Source organism: Numida meleagris, chromosome 5 (genome assembly GCF_002078875.1).
Source record: "Numida meleagris isolate 19003 breed g44 Domestic line chromosome 5, NumMel1.0, whole genome shotgun sequence".
Classification (NCBI taxonomy): domain Eukaryota; kingdom Metazoa; phylum Chordata; class Aves; order Galliformes; family Numididae; genus Numida; species Numida meleagris.
Genome location: NC_034413.1, coordinates 14,430,707 through 14,451,730, shown reverse-complemented (window position 1 = coordinate 14,451,730; position 21,024 = coordinate 14,430,707). Strand labels below are relative to the sequence as shown.

At 35.2% G+C, this 21,024-nt stretch overlaps 1 protein-coding gene and 1 long non-coding RNA gene across 11 annotated transcripts in view; one reads left to right on the top strand and one right to left on the bottom strand.

The window, feature by feature from the left end:
- Positions 1-6,572, top strand: part of DNTT (DNA nucleotidylexotransferase) — a 164,871-nt gene extending 158,299 nt beyond the window's left edge. For all 10 annotated transcript variants that reach the window (XM_021400072.1, XM_021400071.1, XM_021400068.1 and 7 more), the window contains one exon: positions 5,379-6,572. In XM_021400072.1, coding sequence (XP_021255747.1) covers positions 5,379-5,465 — 87 coding nt within the window. In that variant the 3' untranslated portion in view covers positions 5,466-6,572. The remainder of the gene's footprint in view (positions 1-5,378) is intronic.
- LOC110400297 lies at positions 6,703-14,725 on the bottom strand. Its single transcript, XR_002439738.1, has 4 exons — positions 14,636-14,725; positions 14,402-14,527; positions 12,254-12,468; positions 6,703-9,878 (listed from the first exon to the last, which is right to left on the bottom strand). It is a non-coding gene; the product is annotated as an uncharacterized LOC110400297 (long non-coding RNA).

Below are 21,024 nucleotides of genomic sequence, written 5' to 3'. Positions count from 1 at the left end.
CAGGAGTTGGATTCGATGGTCCTTATGGGTCTCTTTCAATTAGTTTGATAGATTACTTATGTTTCTACCTTCACAATTTTTTCCTGTAAGCTCATTTTATTCATCTAATTAACTTACCGCAGTTCAGCCTTTATTTCCTCTCACTTACTGTCTAGTTGAGTGTTTGGCAGAGATATGTGCCAATCTCTCAGCACATGGCTTCGGGCACTAAAGGCCTTTGATGGGAAGCTGGAGACTAAAGTTGGTCTCCAATATTTCAATGTGCTTCAGCAGGAAAAGAACAATCCTGTGGGAAATATGTAGATTTACTTAACCAGAAAGTCATGTCACTGTGGTCATTTAAAGAAGTTTCCACTGAAAGTCTTGATTTGTCAAGTCATGGAACAAACTGTGCAATGTATTTCGTCTTTAAAAAATGACTTGTGAATTAGCTGTTGTAGCTCTCCTGACACAGCACAAAGACTACCCTGGATGGGCAGTTATAATTAGAGTTGTTTAGCAGAATGACAGTGCTCTAGATTTCTTCAGAGCTGACATTCTCAACTACTTCTTTTTTTTTTTTTTAATTAGAACAAGGATTTATTCCACATAAGAACTGTACTATTATTCAAATAGCAGCACTGCTTTATGCACGTATGGCAGATACTGATACATTCATTTACAGATATCTACATTTTTATTACAGGGGACAAATGACATTTGAGCAAGAAGAATCATGGAAAAAAGGAAGTGTGAGCAATTTTTAGTAGCTTGGGGCTTTTTATCTAATAAGCTATCTTATCACATTCTATAAGCTGCAGGTCTTTAGTGTTAAGAGTGTATTGTTCAACTAAATACAGTGAACTTTCATATCTTGAGAAGTGGTTTCACACCCTGGAAGATGTTGTAAGCAGTGTAGCTAAAATCATCTTTCCATTAGTCTCAAATAATTATTAAAAAAAAATCTGTACCTGACTTGGCATAACTTATGCCATGTGAAGATAAACCCAGTACTGAAGTGACAAATGTGTAAGATAAATATAAAGTGAATGATATATTTTCTTCTATGGTTGATTAAGCAAGTGCTGTTGCTGTCATTCATCTACAATAGGCTTTACCCACAAAATGTATTTTTAGAATGGACTCTGTCCAAGCACAGTGACCAGTTAAGTTCCAACTCTGCAAATGACAGTCTATCCTCTTTTTTTCCATTGTTCATTTATCACTGTCATGCTCACTGCTGCTGTAACATTTCCAGACATGTAAAACAATGGGAGTTTAGTCTGCTTGGTATTTATCATTCTGCATACTGGAATCATTACTGAGTTAGAAATGATCATATCTCATATCTCATACCTCATATCTCAATTTTAATTATTTTTAAATAGGAAAGCAAATATTAAAGCAATTAAACTGATGTGGACAGATGTCACATGCCAGACACCATATAAAGTTAGTGAGACCAGGCCATATTTAAATGAGAAATCACGAACTGCTCTATTTAAGCATTTGTTCATTTGTAATATGCAATATTATCAGGAAACAAAGCAAAGGTTAGAATAAATGTGTATGTGAACGACATTCCCAAATACTTGCCTAGAAGCAGCTTTGTGTCAGTTTTGTAATTTGTTTGTAATTTGTTAACAATATGTTGGCAGTATTCCAGCCCCCTCACTCCTTTGTCCCCGTCCCCACATTTTCTTTGATGAAATGCTATGTCAGAAGCATAGATAGTCTTTAATGATGATTGCCCCTAAGGGCCTTTTGCAAAAGGAGGGGGTTTTCCTCCTACACAATGTCATAGTTTTCCAAAAGATAGTGAAATCCACTGGAGTATGACTGCATTCTTTCTGTACTGCAGCTGTACAGCAACCAAAAGTCAGCACAATGAAAAGAGCAGGGAAAATAGGGCATAGAAAAAATTTCTTTTGTCTTTGAAAGGGCATGATTTTGCTATGACTTACTCAAGAAGAAATGTGTAAATGATGTAGAAAGTAGAGCTGGACCAGTAAAGAACTAAGAAACTTCATAGCTAAGTTTCTCAGCTAATACCAAAGATGAAGACTTAAGGAAATGAGCAAATAAAATTTCCACCATGTATCTTATTTCAGGACTGAGGCTTGTGCATGTACATGCTGTCTATATAGCAACCTGAAGTACTTTGCTTTCCAGCAGACTCTGCTAGTTCAGAACCATTAATTATTATTTCATCAGTTTTACTGTTTCACTGGTTTTCTACTTTGAGGCATCTGCATTCAAATTAACTTTCTATATTCACCCTGAGATGGGGAAAATTGCAACAAAATGCAACAATAACAGGCTGAGAGTTGTTCGTAGTATTAATTATAATAGTGTACTCAATTTGGCATTTTGCAATATGCTACTATTACCAAGATTTTTAGCAATAAATAGTAGGATACAAGGCTATGGGGAATCTGCTGAGATGCTTGCTTTTCAAGAAAGATGAGTTGAAATTGATGCAGAGCATGAGTAGGCCTGGTTTAAGCAGTGTGCACAAAGCTGGCAGAGCAGTTGCTGGCAGAGCAGCAGCTTCTATGTCTCCTGATAAAGCAACCTCAGCAGTGCATTACTTTCTTCAGTGTTCAGTGCAGTGTTGCTATCACTGTAGTGTTTTTCCTTCCTAATCAGTGGAAAGGAAGATGGATGGTCACAGTAGAGCAGGGTGTGGTCTGGGTGTCTGAGCCATATAGTTTAATTTCAGCAGCCTAAGGAATTTATCCAGGCTGAGAGTACAGGTTCCTTAATAAACTCAGTGCATATCCAGTGTTGAAAATGCCTCAATAATAGCAAGATCCTCTGTGTTTCTCAAAATAAACTAGAATTTCTTCACAGTAATTTCCATTAATCTCTGGTTTCTTGGAAGAACTTTTCTTCTCTACTGTACAAATTGCTAATGATATTTCAAATTATTTTTTCCTATCTTGGTGTTTAAGATGAACCCACCTCAGCTGAGCTACACAAGAATTAGGTTAGACAGGTGGAGGTACTCTGAAATTGGAAGACAGAAGGAGGCTTGAGGTGCTTTCCATTTTTTTTCATTATTTAAATAATGTGTATACAAAATCAGTCAAATCAGTATTTGGCCCCAAAGGGAATGTGTGCACTGCTGGCATATGTTAATCTATGTAACTAAAACTAGAATTCTACTTCACTAATAGTTTTGTTTTGTTGTCTCCATTGTATCGTATGTGAGATGAAACCAAGTGAAAATAGTAGTATAAGATCCACTCAAACTTTGGCAGTGCTATTTAGGAAATTACCAAATAGTGTCGCTTTGTGCCTTCACTCTCTCCTTCTCTTTAATCAAATGTAGCATTGATCGTTAGTGCTAAAATGAAAAATAAGAGGTAGCAGTTCACATAAGAAGACATTTGGATGGTAGCTATTCTACATTAGGTGTAGTAGTCATGTAGTCATGTTTGCAACCACAAATGTAGTATTTACATCATTTGAAATAACGGAATTGATTAAATGGAGTAAGAGAAGAGTGATAGCAGCTGCACCAGAACATTGTTTTTTGTAAGCTTGATTGATGTTGATTGGGCATGTCTTGGGTCTGTGGAATCCTAGTAGGAAGCTGCAAAAAAATCACAACTGGGCAAGCAGTTCATTAGTTACTTCTCTTGGGCAAAAGGAAAAGAAAAAAGAAAGAAATAACAGTATTGAATGCTCCAATCAAATTTGCGTCACTTTATAATCTCTGCATGGGTTGAAAAAGAGGTGAAATAATACATTACGATTAACCTTAATAACACTAACACTCCTAAAGCAGTTGGCAGATATCAACTAGAGATTCATTTAAAGACATGGCTTGTAGCTACTGAAAATAGTATGCAGCATCAGATACTTTGTATTAGAAATTTTTCCTGTCGAGCAAATGAAATGAGTTTTGCTTGCAGAAAAACATAAAGTAGCAGAACAAAGGAAATGGGATGTAATTTGGGGTCCCAGAGATACGAAGAGCTTCTATTAGAGAGTATCTGTTACATCTGCCTACAAGTGAAAGACCTTTTTTCTTGCTTTGTGTATTTTCTGAAATTTGTACGTCTGGATTGCCCTCTCTTGTTCATAATAATCATTTAACAGACAAACAACAAAACATACCACCATCACAACAACAGAAATCTCTAACATCCTGTCCTTCCTTGCAAGACAGTCTCTAGAGAAGAAATATCTCTGGTGTTGTTACCTGGATGAGAGTTTTCAATCTTTTTTCCTTTTTCTTTCTTTTTCTTTCCTTTTCTTTTTTTCCTTTCTTCTTTCTTCTTTCTTTCTTTTCTTCTTCATTGTTTTTGTTGTTTTGTTGTTGCTGTTGTTCTGTGCTCTTCTACCACTTTTTATAGTACTCTCCAAATTAAAATGGATTGATATTCTCCTAGTCAGTGGTTTTTTTTTTGTTTGTTTGTTTTTTGGTAGGCTCCTTTTATTCCAGAACTTGGCATTTGAACTTTCTAGGAAAAAAAAAAGCAACACATTACTTGTCTGTGCTTTATAAACAGTCTAGTCATTAAGGATATGTGATTTATTTTTCAGCTTTTCATGTTCCAGTGATGTTATGTCACTGTGGGTCCTAGAGCCTAAATATTCATTTGCCCATTTGAATATTCATCTACCTTAGCACTTTTTTTGTCTGTTTTTGTAGTTAATACTGTCATTCAGTGATAAAAAAAAAAATGCATAAGCAATGTATATTGCTAGATCAGTTTTCTTAAAGGAGGTAGGGCTTGTGGATGGTTCTTGTACAAAAGTATTCTTCTGTGATAATAAAAAAGCAGATGTGAAAAAAATTGATTTTTATTGTAAACTATTCATTAAGAAAGTGCATTTAAAAACTCAGTTGCAGTTGTTGATCTCTTACTTTCAGCTGCTTTTACAGATGGGACTTTTGTACTTATTTGTTTTCAGATAAGCTTCTGTAAGTAATAGAAATTTGGAGAGCTTTGACACTTTTAATGTTTAGATATACATAATTAGTGTAACCTTTGAAACATCTTGAATGTATTTATAGAGAATATTACCATGTTAATTTATAAAACACTGATTTTATTAGGAAAGTCAAGTTACTGACCCTTGTCAAAGAGAAATGTAGGTTGCATATGAGTTTTAACACTTACACACAGAGACTTGAAAAAGTAATCAAAACAACGTGTTGTAAACAAGTCATTAGAACTGAAAGCTTCAAGTAGCATTAGAATTATTTTCTAACTTGTTTTCACACTTCACGGTCACCCTCGAGCACACTGATGAAGAGAATGTATTCTGTAGAGTATATAATGGGTCAAACTGTCAAAAATTATCTTCTTTTAAACAGCAAAAACATAAATTGAAATTTCTTTCTAACACCCTTATTGACTTCCTTTTTTTTAATTCTTTCACAGAAGGTCTTTCTCAAAGCTGGAAGTGAGGAAGAAATCTTTGCACATCTTGGCTTGGACTATGTCGAACCATGGGAAAGGAATGCTTAAAATGATTTGCCAGTGTACATTCATCAGTTGACAGCAGTGGTCCTTCTGCCTGTCTTGCAGTCTGATACATTACACGTGTCTCTGTGACAACTAAAATTTAAGAAAAATATTTTGTTAGAAGCCTTTTTACATGTTGATGTTCCTAGAAAAGTTTGAGTTCTTCAGAATATTTTCCAGTCTTTTCAGTTTTAATCTTTTTTTTTTTTCTTCCAGGGGAAAACTTCTAACTGATGAGATTTTAGCTTGTAATAGGAATTTAAAATTTCTGTGAATAATACATGATTGTTAAAATACTGTCAGCTATGGCAGTGCCTGAATAATACAAAACATTTCAGCTGAGTCCAAAAATTACTGAAATAGATGTTCAGTGTTAGCTCAATTTTTAACTATTTTGCTGTATCCATATACAAAATGTTGAGTATATAGACCTAAAGGTTATAAAGTTTAAAGACCTATGTAGTAATTTAGTCTGGCAGTCTCAGCCAAGTGTGCCTCAGCTATAATATTTATCTAGTTGGGTCACATCTCTACAAAAATTGTAATCAAGTTGAGAATTCAGATTTAAAAAACATTAAGCAGGAAGGGATTATGGAATTAAAGTGAATTTACTCAGTAGCAATATGCAATTGTGAGGAAAAATACTATAAATTTGTGAAACTAATTTTGATGAAGGAAGATTCAGGTGATTGCCCTTGGTTGGGAATTTGAATCAACCTACATGAAAAGTTTTAATGGTCAGACTGGTGTCTGCTGTGAGGTGAAAGCTTTTAATTTTTATGCTCAGTTTAGGTAGCTGGAAATTTAGTTATTTATTAGTAGTTATATATGCACTGAAATGAGGAGTTTACCTGAGATATTTGGCAATTGGCTGCTCTCTTTTTTATCAGAAATTAATTTTGGCTGTGAGAGCTCCTTTCTGATGTAAGTAATCCTTTGAAATATTTTGGTTTTAGAAAATTCCCAGTGGCTCCTGTAACTGTAATGATAGTGGAGAATTTGTAATACATTCATCCTTTAGTCAATGAGGGCATTTAGTGCTTTAGTACTCTAAGCTACTTACTGACCATTCATTTGTCATTTGTTGAATAAAGATGATTGAGAACACCATGACTGGTCAAAAAAATTTCTTTCTTAACAGGCAGAACTTTTTTCTGCTGCTAAGGCTGATTCCACACCTTGGCATGCTAGGGACAGAATGGCAGTGACGAGGCCATTCACAACTATCATTACTGACAGTAATGGTGTCTCATATTCAAATGATGGCAATATTCCATGGCAACAAAAACATCAAGGTTCAACACATGCATAAAATATGCCAAGACTTAGAAATATATTGCTTAACCTCAAGACGAATGACTTAAAGTGCAAGTGCCAAGGCTATTGCTGGTTAAAGAGGCACTACTAAGAAGCTGCTTCTGCAAAGGATGCTTTGTTAATATAGTAGACAATATAGTACAAGTATTAACAAAAGTTCCTATTCACAGTTTTAAATGCAAACACATGTTTCTGGTTTTTAAAATGGTTAGTAGTTGTATTTTTGTGAAATGTATCCATACATTATACTGTCTGGATTCACAGCTATAAAAACACTTATATCAGTGGTTATAAAATTTATTTATTTCATGCTCAGTTCTTTTAGGATACAGTTTATATATCCCACTTTCCATCTCCATGATGGAAATGAATGATACATAATGAAAAACACTCCCCTTTAATTTAATACAGGTATTCACCAGGGTAAAATGTTATAAGATCTGCTCCAGAAGTGATTGTAGGAAATTGAAAACTGTTTCTTAACAAAGGATCAATTTTTTTTCTATGAGGATCTTGTACTATTCACTAAACACAAGCTCACAGGTCAGGAGAATTCCTAAACTTGAGCAAACAGGAAACAAAATATAAATAGGAATGGCTCTATGAGGCTTACTGCCAGAAATTTGTGATATGCTATGAATTCATTCCATAATTTGTGATAATCCTAATTTTATGGTACAACGAATTTAAATTCTGTAATTTAAAATGAATACTGTGTCATTTGTAGAAATGTAGTGAACTTTTTTTTTCCCAAATAGTTATATGACATCTTGAAAAAGTATGCTGACTGTTTACAGGTTTCATTCAACTGAGGAATGAATTTTTAAAAAGACTGCACTGTAAACCTAAATCAGAGAAGTAGAAAGATGTAGTAACAGCGTGCAATTTTATTCTTGCCTGTGCCAGTAAAATCATCCTTTTAAAGTGTAGTTTTGCTAGCTGAGCTGAAAATACATTGTCACTTTCTAAATTGCTCTAACTAGAAAGCACTGCCATCACTTCCTGCATTAACATGGTGATGCATGAAGCACCTTCTGTGTGTTTTGCATCAGGATGCTGACACTTGAGTAGCAATGAGATTTTTCTGTCCTAGTGGAAGAGAGCAAAAGCTACATTACCTTATCTGAATATATGTTTTACTTGACCAACATTTATCAGAAATTATACATTCCAGTTGTGCTGTCTCTGCATACTTCCTGGCACAGAGGAAACGTGAAACATTCTGATTTCCATGTAAAGAAACATTTGAAATTCATAACTCACATCCTGTCTGCCTATGCATCACTTATAATTATGCCACCTGTAGGGGAGAAGATACCAAACGTAAATTCTATCAGTTGCTTCCAGATTGGAAGAAAACGGCATACCACATTATTCTTTTCTTTCTCTCAGTTTCTATAAGCTTCCTTCAGAATATACTTGACAGGGTTAGGAAAAGCATGGTTGTTAACTGGAAAAATTATCAAAAAAAATGATGGTGCTATTTAAGGAGATGCTGGATTAAACTGAAGGTCAGATTAGATGATCAGGGTGGTCTGACTATTAGGAATATTGCTGCTGGCATGACATCTCCTCTGAAGAAGCTGCTACCTCAGCTACTATCATCTCTGATAGCACTAGTCAAATTCATTGAGCATACAATGGTAGAGCAAAAGATACAGTAGATATAGCTAGCAATAATTATACGTGGGAATAAGAAAATTTTAAGACTCAAGAAGAACATAGGATCATTCAGGCTGGAAAATAACTTCAAGGTCATCATGTCCAACCAGCAATCTGACCTATCTTGTTCAGTCACTGAACCATGTCCCTGAATGCCATGTCCACACATTTCTTAAATACCTCCAGGGATGCAGATTCCAACACTTCCTTGGGCATCCTGTTCCAGTGTTCCACCCTATCCATGAAGCAATTCTTGTTAATATCCAATCTAAATTTCCCTGGGTGCAACTAGAGACTGTTTTTCACATCCTATCACTTAACACTTGAGAAAAGAGACCAATGTACATGCATGTACGTTTCCTCACTAAAGAAGTAAAATAGATAAGAAAATTCAAAAAGCATGAACTTCTTTTTAGTAATTGAATTCTAAATGATAACATGGTGTTTCTTGCAACAGTTAAATCAATTTTGACCAATCTGAGGCCTGTAATGATTTCAGTGGTTGATAGTGCTAGTTGCCTTGGGCTATGTTAGAAAAGATAAGAAGTCATATTGGAGAACTGAGATGGAACAGCTTAAAGGAAATAAAACCTTATCAGCTGAAAAAATCTGGAGCCATGAGAGTACTGAAATCTCCCTACAGTGTGGTGGAGCTGTTGGAATCAATGGTAATAATGCTTCTTTATAAATGTTTATTATATATATAACTCATAAAATCTAACCTTGTTTTTGACCTAATGCCTCTAAACAGTATTCTCAAACACTACTGATAGTATGCACAAAGCATATGATTTGAACTGTGAGGACAACTGAACTACATATCCCAGGTGCTATGGGTTGATGTTATATAACCTGACTGATCAGCATCATTGATGATTTACACCTGGTGATTGACTCTGAGAATTTGCATGTTAGGTCAGTGTAAGACTACTGGTTTGCTGTGTTTTAGTAAGTAAACATGGTCATTTGAAAAACAAGCTTTTTAAAAAAATATTATTGTTGGGAACATTAGATTCTAGTCCCTTTGTTACTGTGCAGAAAGAAAAAAGAATGCTGCTATGTGTTTTATTACCTTCTGTGTTTTGTTCTCTTCAAAATCAGTTCAAAGGGATTTTTGGAAATGACTGAGTTTCCCAATTCCTTTCTCATTACTTTTGAAGTTATAAGGCAAAAGCAGTCTCATAAGCATTTCTATTAAATAAAAAAAAGCCTTTTGAGCAGAAGTAGCATAATTACATGTATTTATAGCTATATGTAGATGTTCTATATACAAATTACTGTATGTTTTCTGTCAGCTTCAATGTGTTTTTCCATTCAGGAAACTATGCATTACCACATAACAGAAAATAACAAGGAAGGTCTCTGCTTTTATAGAGTAGGAGACGTCTCTGCCAGGAGAAGAGTAGATTACACTCCAGAAATTGATGTTTGCAACATCTGGAAAAAAAAAAAGGCAAATAATAAAAACCTGGTTGAACTGGTTTCATGAACATACAAAATTATTAACAAATCAAGAATCACAAATAGAAGAAAGACTAAACACAGAATAAGCATTCTTTGAATGTAATGGAGGACAGGTAAGAATAATAACTAGAGCTGTCAGTGATAAACTAATATTGCAGTGGTTCCGTCCCTTGAAAAATCAACAGAACCTCAATGAGATGCTGTAAAGAAGCAACCATTTCTCTTATGCAACAGCATAGGTACAGACTTCATCCTGTAATCAAAATTTGATGTGCTGTATGCAAACCACTAGATCACTGCCTGAACCGGTGATTGAGCACCTGGTGAAGGGGTGTGGCCACCCCTGGGAGCACAGGTGTGAGCAATTCACTGTGCCACTGGAAGAAGTGGCCCCAGGATGCACACATCCCTAACCTCATTTAAGGGCTGGCAATCAAAGGGGAAGGATTTCTACTTCGAGGTTACCTCCTCTGCAGTTTCTAGCAGACTGATCCTCAGGAAGAGGTAAGCTATTCCTTCTTTGCTAGCAGATTGCAACCAATCACTTTCCTGGGTGTCCTGAAAACTGGTCAAAGGCAATTATAGCTGCTGCTCATCCTTACATGAATCAAGGCAGCAATGGAGAAAATGAGTGAAGATGAGCTATTATGATACACAAATTTTAAAATAAGTTTGAAATATTTGTAAAACAATAATTGATGCCCTTCTGGGAGCTGAAGTAAAAAAAACTAAGTTAACAAAATTCAAGAAAAATTGCATTAAACATCACAATATGATAAACAACTGTCTCTGTGGGCTAGTTGTGGCAAATCATTTTTATGGGTAATTATTTTACAAGTGGGAAAGGGGTATATATCTTCAAAATAATCCAGATTCTATGATCTTAGCAATTCATTTTTTAAAAAAGGCAATTAGCATTGATGTTTATTCTTATTGCAACAAGTGAACTTACTTGGAGAGTGTTTATATTACAAAGTAAATTATGTTAAAAATAGACATGAATGTGTGAAGAGAAAAGAACATAAGTTTCTGTAGGCACAGTTTTACAAAATGAAAAAGTATATTGTCATAGAAAACTACTTCCTGTGATGAGACCTCCTTCTCTCCACCAGAATCTCCCAAGTATCAATGTTATGGCTATGAAAAATATCTCAGCAAAACAGAAAACTTAGTTTATGGAAAGCAGTAACGTTCATGACTGATAATGCAAATGTGAATTATGTCACAGTATGCTCAATATACCATCTGCTCCAGAAAGAAGAACATCTGTTGGCAAATGTAAACTGTGGTGCTCATGTGATATGCAGTATGTTCAGATACTGTATGGAATAAATAAATTGAACATTGACAATATATTGTGTTAGAGACATTCAACTACTTTCTTATGTTGAAAAGTGGAAATGCTTAGCTGCAAGTATTTTTGAAATGTTGGAGGAAATTACTATGCCATCTCCCATCCAGAAGGCTTTTGCTAAATCAGCTACAGACAGACTGCTGTAATCATCATCTACAGTTATGAGTTGCTTTGACATAGCATGGGCATGGATGAACATGTGTCTCTCCAGCAGAGGATTCTCTGCTTGAATTTTCATCAAGGTGATAATGCTCCAGTTTGCGATATTGTTGGAATTGGGAGCGTCTTCTGGTTTATAGGATGAAAATCATGATTATGACATTTATTTTCATCTGTATCAATGATGGAACAGTTTTATTTTTAATCACAATAGCATCAACTCATGCATGTATCTTATGTAAAAACATATGTAATGTTTACGGAAAATAGCAGTAGTTTAGTGGTGAAATGGGCCATGTTAGTCTGTAAAATCTAAAGCTTTTCATCTTTTACTTTTTCACCATTTAGAGTATTCAGCTTCATTTGTTCAATCAATTTTTAAATGCTTAGACAAAGTTTATTCGTTTACTACTGAATGGCGGTTGAGACTGAGGTGAAAGTCACTGTTCCTGCACTCATCTTGTAGAACAGAGTGGCACCAACAGGATTTCAGAAATGTTTGTGACACCTTTCCACTTACTCCTTGTCATCTTGTGGTAAGCACAGAGGTATAACTTATATGTGCAGAAATACATATTTTAACATCTATTTTAAAAGACAGGAAACTCAAAAATGACTGGGCTTTTGTTTCAGGTTAAGCTTTTCTTTTCCACATTGTGAGGAAAAACGGATTATAATTTGCTGCTAAACAATTCAAACTACAATGCTTGTGCTAGTGATGATTTGCTGGTGTTGCTTGTTTAAACATCTTAATCTACTAATGTTGATCAGCCAGAGAATAAAAGCCGTTCTGTGCTACGCGCAATGCTGGTGTTACTCTGTTCTTGAATAGTACCTGAGAATGAAAAGCCTCACTCAAGGAGATTTGGGCTTCTGTAATTATTCTCTGCAAGAACACTTCTGAGGCTTTCAAAGTCAATCTCCCCACTGCTTTCATGCAGCTCTTAAGCTTTTTGCTCCAGTGTCATCCTTGCATGTCACTGTTTCTTTTCTTCAGTTTTCCAGCATGTTCACATTCATTTTCAGGGCACAGATATCAATGGAAGAATACTGCAGGAAAAAAAAATATTTTTAAACTATTTGTTCAGAGCAGGCTCATCACCCCACTGTTCTTTGTAGTATTGTTGATGTCTTTGATTCTCCTTATTGTATATATTCTTTATCTGAGGGATACCTTTATCCCTAAGGATGGCAATTGAAGTGTCTCACAGATCTGTGTGTGTCAGTGCTTGTCGGGCAGCAGGTTTAGTCACCTGCAGTGGAAGGACTGTCCAAGCATATGATGAAAAACCTTTGCAAAAATAAAACATTAAAAAAAAAAGAGTAAATAAAGCAAATAGTTCTTGAAAACTGTGTTAGATTGCTTCCAAACATTCCTACGTTGCAACTATATTTAATAAATTGATATGGTATAAAAAGGGGTTTGTGCATGGTCTAAACACTTGGCTATGTATGGTTTGGCCAGTTGTGCTACCAGCACTCCACCAAGAATATCTGTTTTCAGTCCATTATCTGTGACATAACTGAGCCACGCATCTTGTCTTAGTAGTCCCAGCTTAAAGCTTTTATTTCTGCAAATCTTTCTTGGAGTGTGTGATTCATTCTGTACCCCATTTAAAAAACAAAACTTCAGTGATAAGATATGTTTTCCAGGTCTCCTCTCTATAAACAACTCTAATGTTGAGCACAAGTGGTTCAGAAAATTCCAGAGAAAACACATGCAACAGTGTTTTTTGATTAAACTCCAATTTGTCAACAAATAGATTTGGAAGTATGGCCAGTTTCACCACTATCTTGATAGAAGAAATAAGAGCGCAGACCCATGCTATCAGTGTCCAGGTAATAAGAGTGGTCTATCTTTCTTAGATGAAATAAATGTAAGTCGATAGAATGGATATAAGCCTTAAACATCAGTCACCAGACTAGCAGCTCTCATCTCTCTTGTATCTGGATTGAATGTTAGACGTAGGCATGGCTGTGTACTAAAGAGAAAAATAGCAGAAATTGCTGTCAAACAACCCTTCCTAGTAATAATAGCTTGCTTTTTTTCCTTTTTTTCTCCCCTTACCCCCCTTTTTTTTGGGGGGGGGAGGGGGAATATTTTTGTTGAGTTCAGATGGAAATTTCTACAATCCCGCAGTGAAGATAAGAAAAAATGATGTGAGAACAATAAAAAAGCCTGAGGGACAGAAGGTGTTGAAGAAAGATACAGCTGAATATCAGCATCCATGCAGAGGTACGCAAATATTGCCAAAGAATTTGGCCTCTAAGTGCCAGCATATAGATTATGAATAGTACTAGGCCAAGATGGGAGTGCTCTGAGGGACGTCACAGCTGAGCTTACACTCTGTAGGAAATTAAAAATCCCAGAACAGCCCAAGGTCAGAAACTGACCACCAGTGTGCAAATTGCAGCTAGACAAGACTAATACCGGCACTGTAGGAAAAAGACAGTACTTTTTCTGCTCATTAGTGTCCTACAGTGCAGTGATGACTGAAAGGACAAAAGTGCATAAAGAATTGGAAGCATTTTTAAATCTATTTATTTCCTCAGCTGCACAATTCTGAAACAACTTGTAGCAGATTTAAGATCTGACCTTTAGACGCAATGAAAATTGGTCAAAATCTTACGCAATACAGGAGATTTCTTAGCTGAGAAATTGTGCTATCTGACCTTTAGACGCAATGAAAATTGGTCAAAATCTTACACAATACAGGAGATTTCTTAGCTGAGAAATTGTGCTATCTGACCTTTAGACGCAATGAAAATTGGTCAAAATCTTACCCAATACAGGAGATTTCTTAGCTGAGAAAATGTGCTAACAGTAAACCAAAACAAAATGGCAGTCAACAAAATGAAAAGAGACAATAAATAAAAAGGTGTTTTAAAAAAAATATCAACCACAGTGTTTCGTAAATAATTATTGCAGCATTTCAGCTTAAGGAAACAAAATTGTAGGTATAACATACTTAATGTAAGTTACCTTTTGTGATTCTGGCAGGAAACAGTGAAGAGTGTAGTGTGTACAACGGAAGTTGTTGGTGACTGCAGTGCAGATGCAAAACAGCGTTCAATCGTTGTGAATTTGTCAGAAATCTTGTTTGACGGGCTATAAAATGAAGGAAAAAAGTGAGAAAACAGACAAAGGAGTGAAATCCAAGAAGCAAAGGGGATTTGGGTTGTGAGGCAGTAATAGGATTTTCAGGAAGCTGCTCACCCCTGGGAGAGAGTGGAGGTGCTGACATTGACAGGTCATGATGAAGGGTTGTCTTATATGCCTGACAAGATTGGAAAAATGGATGTGGAAAAGCTGGAGAGATATAAGTTTTAAAAATAAAGCTTTAGTAAATACAGCCTGAAGACAGCAAGTTGCTATGAAGTTAAATATAAATTAAAGTGGTATGTAAATGAAAGGCTCATAAGGAATCAAATCAGTGGCTGGGATTGTCCAGGTCTCAGTATTCTTAGCAAGGAGCCTGTCATTTTTTTGGAGGGCTGCAATAGACAGGACGGTGGGGGAATTCTCTTCCATTGTAGGAGAGATTTAAATATGGTGTAGACTGCTTTGTCTCATAGATAAACTTCTCTTATATGATCACAAAAATACTCTTTTCTGAATCCCTTTAAGGTAAAAATCTGATGTTGCAAAATCAAAACAGATGTAGGAAGCCTCCATTGCAAATATGAGTTTTAGTTGTTAAAACAGGATCAGAGAAATTAATGAGCATTATACATTTTACTTCTAGTTATGGAGGATGATTTTTCTGTAGCTTTCATGCTAGTTATATTCTGCAGTTGAAAATGCTGCATTATTTATAGTATGCATAAATCCTGATTCTCTAAGGCCTCTGAAGAGCTTTCTTTATTAAAAAGATGTGGCACCATTTTCTGTTTCTTGATATCGCACCAAGACCAAACACTGAAGTCATGGGGGCTGCTACCCATTTTGATTTATCAAGAGTGTATTTAAAATTTACTTTTTTTTTTTTTAGAGGATCATGATTTTTAAATAGACCTTTGGATGTTTAAAATGTGAAAGAGGACGGGATGATTAGTTTTTGTTTGTAAAAGCTAGAAATATAAATAATACAGTATGTTACTTTCAACTGATGGAGAAACAGAACAGCAGCGGTTAAAGCAGAACATCAGTGTCTATTCGTAACCAGGATATTTAGGAGAAACTATGCTACTGCAATAAGAATATTACATACAAATTCAAACTGTGTATTTAATGTAGCCAGTAGTTAAATTTTAAAATAATATGAGGTATTTAGCATTCTTACTATGGGAAATACTAAGGTTCATGGTTTTAACCATTAAGCAGAGTGTGGTTTCCAATAAGGAATGATCTTGCAGTATGGCTGGTGCCTACAAGGTATGATTTTTGACCCTTCTGAAACATACCTACCTGCTCTTGCTTCCTCTCTGCTTATATTCTGCTTCCTTCTACGCACTTATCAGCTATAAACAAAATCAGATCATTCTCATTTCATTTTCCTAAACACTGTCATTTTCAAAGAAGCCATAAAACAAGAATTCTGAATGAACTTATAATATGCAATATGAAACATCTAATTGGTTTTCTTACTGCTAGAATTCTCCTTCCTTTCAGTCCCTTGGCCCAACAGTTTCTGTTTCTCCTATGCCAACAACCCTCACCCTTCATGCGTCAACTGTCTTGTTCTTCAAACTCCCCTATTATTTCATCAGCTATATATATTTCATAATAATAAGACCAAACTAAGTTTCTTGTTGACATCTGCCTTGGAGGTAAGTGCTGTGAACTTTCAAATATTTCATTTGTAGTAAAACATGAAACTTTTAAGTGACACTTGAGTTATCAAAACATAACTGATTAAACAAGTGGACTTTTAAGATAATGGGTGACATCTAAAAGCTCACTACTACTTAAATGCTCTTTACAGTGTAGTGTACCTTGACTACTGGTCAAGGTACCTGGCAACAAAGCAGGGAAAAGATCTTGAAAGTTAGCCCTGTCTCTGACAAAATAGGCAACACTAAGAAAAAAGGAATTCTGACTGGACTAAAACTTTATTATCCGGAACATATTACTGAGACTTTTCCCAGGTAGCCACTATTTGCAAATATCTGAAATTATGTTGTCGATGACATTCCTGTTCACTGATATGTATACAAATGAAAACTTAAAGAATGCAGTCAGTTTCTCTGTTAAGTAAATTCTGCTGGGGTAGAGATTTTTGGTCCCAAGAGCCACTTCTGTCGCATAGTTTGAGTACTTAAAATCCATCAAATTTGCTGTTTTAAAGGAATTTTCTATTAGTGCTCCAGAACAAAAAGCCAGGAATAAAAAGCCAGGGGTTGCCCTTGTGCAAAGTTCCACATTCTTTCATCCTTCTACTGTAAGATTAAGGGATTTGTTCCCTAACATTGTCATTGAGTTGAAAGATCAAAGTTATGAGCAAGCACCAGCCTTTTTTTCTTTTTTCTTTTCTTTTTTTTTTTTTAATCGTAAAGAATCTATTTTGTTCTTTGAGAAAGGCAACCTGAGACCTGCTCATGGAAGGCAGGATGGTACTTGGGTTTAGTGTGACCATCACACATAGAGAATGCTAATTAATTCTAAAAGGATGAGTGGTCTCAGAAAAGCTTGTTTCAGATAACAAAATTGTCGTGAATTAAATCCTTTACTGCAGTTTTCTGTGAGACAAATACTCTAGTTTTCCATCTCAAAAAAAAAAAAAAAAATACTTTTCTCATTCAGATGAGAAAGATACCCAAGCAATGAACAGCAATCAACCATGCTGTCTGTGCGCTCTCAGCTCTCATCCAGTGGGGAGACAATTGATACAGAAAAAATCTTCAAAAAGCTTCAAACAGTTGACATAATGCTCTTGAAATATTCCCTACAATGTTCCTCCTTAACCTATGCCTAGAGAAAATCATGCTTATTCAACGATCGAGCAGTGAATATTTAAACTTGAATCAGTTTTCAGGTATGCGACAACCTGGCAGGCTAAAAGCTTGTGGAATATTGAGAGTAGAAATGGATAGCTGCAAGGCTCTTGGGAATCTCATTCATTACAAGTGATAACCAGCTTTTGTTTCTCTCTCTGATCCGTAGCAAGGTTTTTAATAAAACATGAAAATAGTTCCAGACAGATATAGGATTTTGCAGCCTTTAACTCATTATTAGCTTTTCTATTCAAGAAACCTCTACATTCAGACTTGCAGAACAAATAAAACACTACTTCTGTAGGTGAAGGGACTGGAAACAAAATAAATGGAATGATCATTTGAACATTAGTTTAAAAAAAAAAAATTTCAAAAATCTCTGGAACGTTTCTAAGAATCGTTTACTCCAAATAATTACCCAAGAGAGGTTTGATTATGCAAGATTTACAAATTTCTCACTACACAGTTCTAGAACTTCTTGCTCTAAAATCTGTTTGATAATATGTTATTATACTTAACACTTCTTCCACAAATTCCATTAACATGAAGTACCACAAATCTGAAACTTCCCACAGAATATTGAAAAATATTACTTTTAATTCATTTTTAGCATGTATGTGAGCTATTCTTGCTATTTGTTTTGTTTTGTTTTTTTTTTTTTTTAACTAATCATTTGTTATAACTTCTAACCAAGCATTTGTTCATCCTGTGTATTTTTACCCTAGATGGAACTGTCTCCTCCCACAGTTGCTGTCCGGTCATCTTGAAGAAAAAATTCTTACTGATGGAGATAATTTAGATCAGCAATTTCAAAGTGGTTTTAATTGGTTGTTCTGTGAAATTAACTATCAAGATTTCCATTAATAGGTTAGGGAATTATTTTTCATTCATTAGTGGGCATCTTTCTTTGCATGACATTTAGGTAAAACAATATAGAACAGCTACCAGCTTCATAGCTGTATGCAAAATACAGCAAAGACAAGGCAGTAACTGGCAATGTTTCAGTTGATGATTGTTAGCATTTAAAACCTTTAAAAAAGAACATTGTTTTCCAAGGATACATGGTCCGTGTCATTTCACCATTCCTGTAATATGAGAAAGATGACAGTGAGATACATATCGGGGTCAGGGCATCAAGATATTTGCTAGACTGTTGACTAGGCACTTGGTTTAAAAGTTATAGGAATAGTTATGGGCTGGAAAGATACTGGGTTATTTTAGGCTGTGAAATTTCTGGGTTCTTTGTGAACAACCACCACACTGTATTTTCAGTGAAATTTAAAAAGTATTAGGACTTGTTCTTAGCCTTCTTATAGACTATTCTTTCATACACCAAGGAACATTAAAATTAATGCATCATTAGTAAAATCCTAAAAATAACAATCATCATCTGCTGTATTTGGATTCTATATTTTCTCACTATAGTACAAAGCAGCAAAAAGTAAATCGATGGTAGCTGCATAAATATGACACAACTTTGTAAATATTTAAATGAACATTGAAATAACCTTTCTAGTTGTGTTCAATAAACAGTGCAAGCTAGCAAGTATTATTGCTCCAAATGTACAGTTTTCTCAGTTCATTAGTAAATGGAAATATAATGGGTTTTATTTTAAAAGGGGATTCATTTAAGTGTATTGTTTGTTTTCAGGGTACTTTAAGACATCATTTGGATGCTTTCTAAAGCATTTGTAAGGAAAGGCGTTACCTCCCTCCCCCCCCGGCCCATACATGGCACTGGGAATTAAATAAGCATGCAATTTTTTTTATACTTTTTGTCGTGGTTGCTAATAATTCTTGTAAATCAACACATTTAACATCTCCACCCTTCTACAAGCTTTTTCTTGGACCAACACGCTGGTATCACACTCAAGCACAAAATACAAATGTATGGAAGCACGCATTTGCTTTCAAGTGAAACCAGCTGGAAAGGGCTGATATTCTTTAAGCTCACATCAAACTTGCTTTACATATGCATTCTGATGTAAGTAAGCCCTAAAACTAAGGTGCTCAGAGAGTTCTGAATGCAATAGAAACTAGCGAAGAACAGCTGAGAAGAGGAAATAAGCTAAAATTACTCTATTTGATGCTGCTGTTTTACAAAAAATTTATAAAGCAGAAAAAAGGTCCACACAAAAAATTGCCACAACATAGTTTTGCTTTAAGAATGTATTTATTATCTTTGAATTTCTATTTCATACCAAACATGGGATGTGCTGTTCAGTGATGAGTAGAGCAAGTATCATCAGGGTTATAGAAAGATCAGCTATCAGTATGCTCTACTCTTAATTATTTCATCCACATAATGAACTGGGTATATTTCTCCTTTTCATAGTGCTCTCCCTTTGCTCTATTCTTCCAAACAAAACATGCCTGAGCCATTAATACTGGTTATTTATTTACATATTATAATACCTTTATTTTCTTTTCTCTAAGAGCAGTGCTAGCTTTTTTGAGTTGATCCTCTTGCTTATTCAGTGATGATTCCTTAGAGTACACTTAAATGAGAGATGATGATGTACTGTAGAGCTACCCCCAATCTTCCACTCCATGTTCAAATTCCTTTACAATGAACTCTGGTAGAGCAAGACCCTTGAACATAACATTTTTACAGTTTCATTACCTTCTAGTGTATTAGACCATAGCAAAAATGGAGCTTAATGAAATATATATCCTGTTACAGTGAATGATCACTTGGCAACACTGGTTAATTTAAAACTTTATCTAAGCTCTGTAAACTAAGCTTTCACCATCTGCTCTACCTGCTAACTATAAATGCAAAAAGAGCATAACTCACAAGTGTATCATAAAAGTGGATAATGCAATTGATTAAATGGTGTTGCTGTGTGTATGTGTGCTTGGTTATTCAGTGCCTCTATTTCTTAAGCTTATAAATCACTCCAAATGCATCACACAAGGACTTTTTCTTGGCAAACAGGCAAGAGCTATATTCTTTCATGCTTTGAAGGAAGGTAAAGAATTGATAATAATGATGGACGGAAGAAGAATACTAGAGAGGTACAAATACTGTCAAACGCATGCTCCAGTTCTTTGAACATGTTGGACCAACCCACTCTCTTGCAGTACTTTAGAACTTAAGTAGCTACTTGGAAACTGTCTTACAATAAATAAAGAGCAAGGAATTATTTGCTTGCTTAAACTGCATCTGACTTTCTGCTTATAACTTTTTGCATGACATCTGTGTATTGTTATGCATTGAAATTTTGGAGCTTTGTTTTGGTTTGTGATCTACGTGCTTTTACAACTTTCAAAGATACTAAAATGAATTCTATTTCTGCTCTGTGCTAAGAGTAAATCTAACTTGGGCTCTGATTGGGGGGGGAAAAAAATAAAAATCCCACATTTGTATGGTAAAGTAAGAAGAAAAAAGTTAATAAGCAGAAAGAAAAATTAGTTGTAATGTGTCACCACAAATAGGCAAGTAACTGAGTTCATAGTTTACAAATAATAGTAAAACCTGAAGAACAGTATAGCCTTTAAACTACTTAAGTTCCTTGAATCTAAGAGATTTTAGGGAATCTACAGAAAATTCTCTTTGCAAACTGATACCTGAACCAGAAGTCTGTCTTCAGGAGAGCTTGCTTAGGCAGGATGAAATAGAAATTTGAAAAGAATCCTATAGGACTCTAGTAAAATTGTAGATTGTTTCAG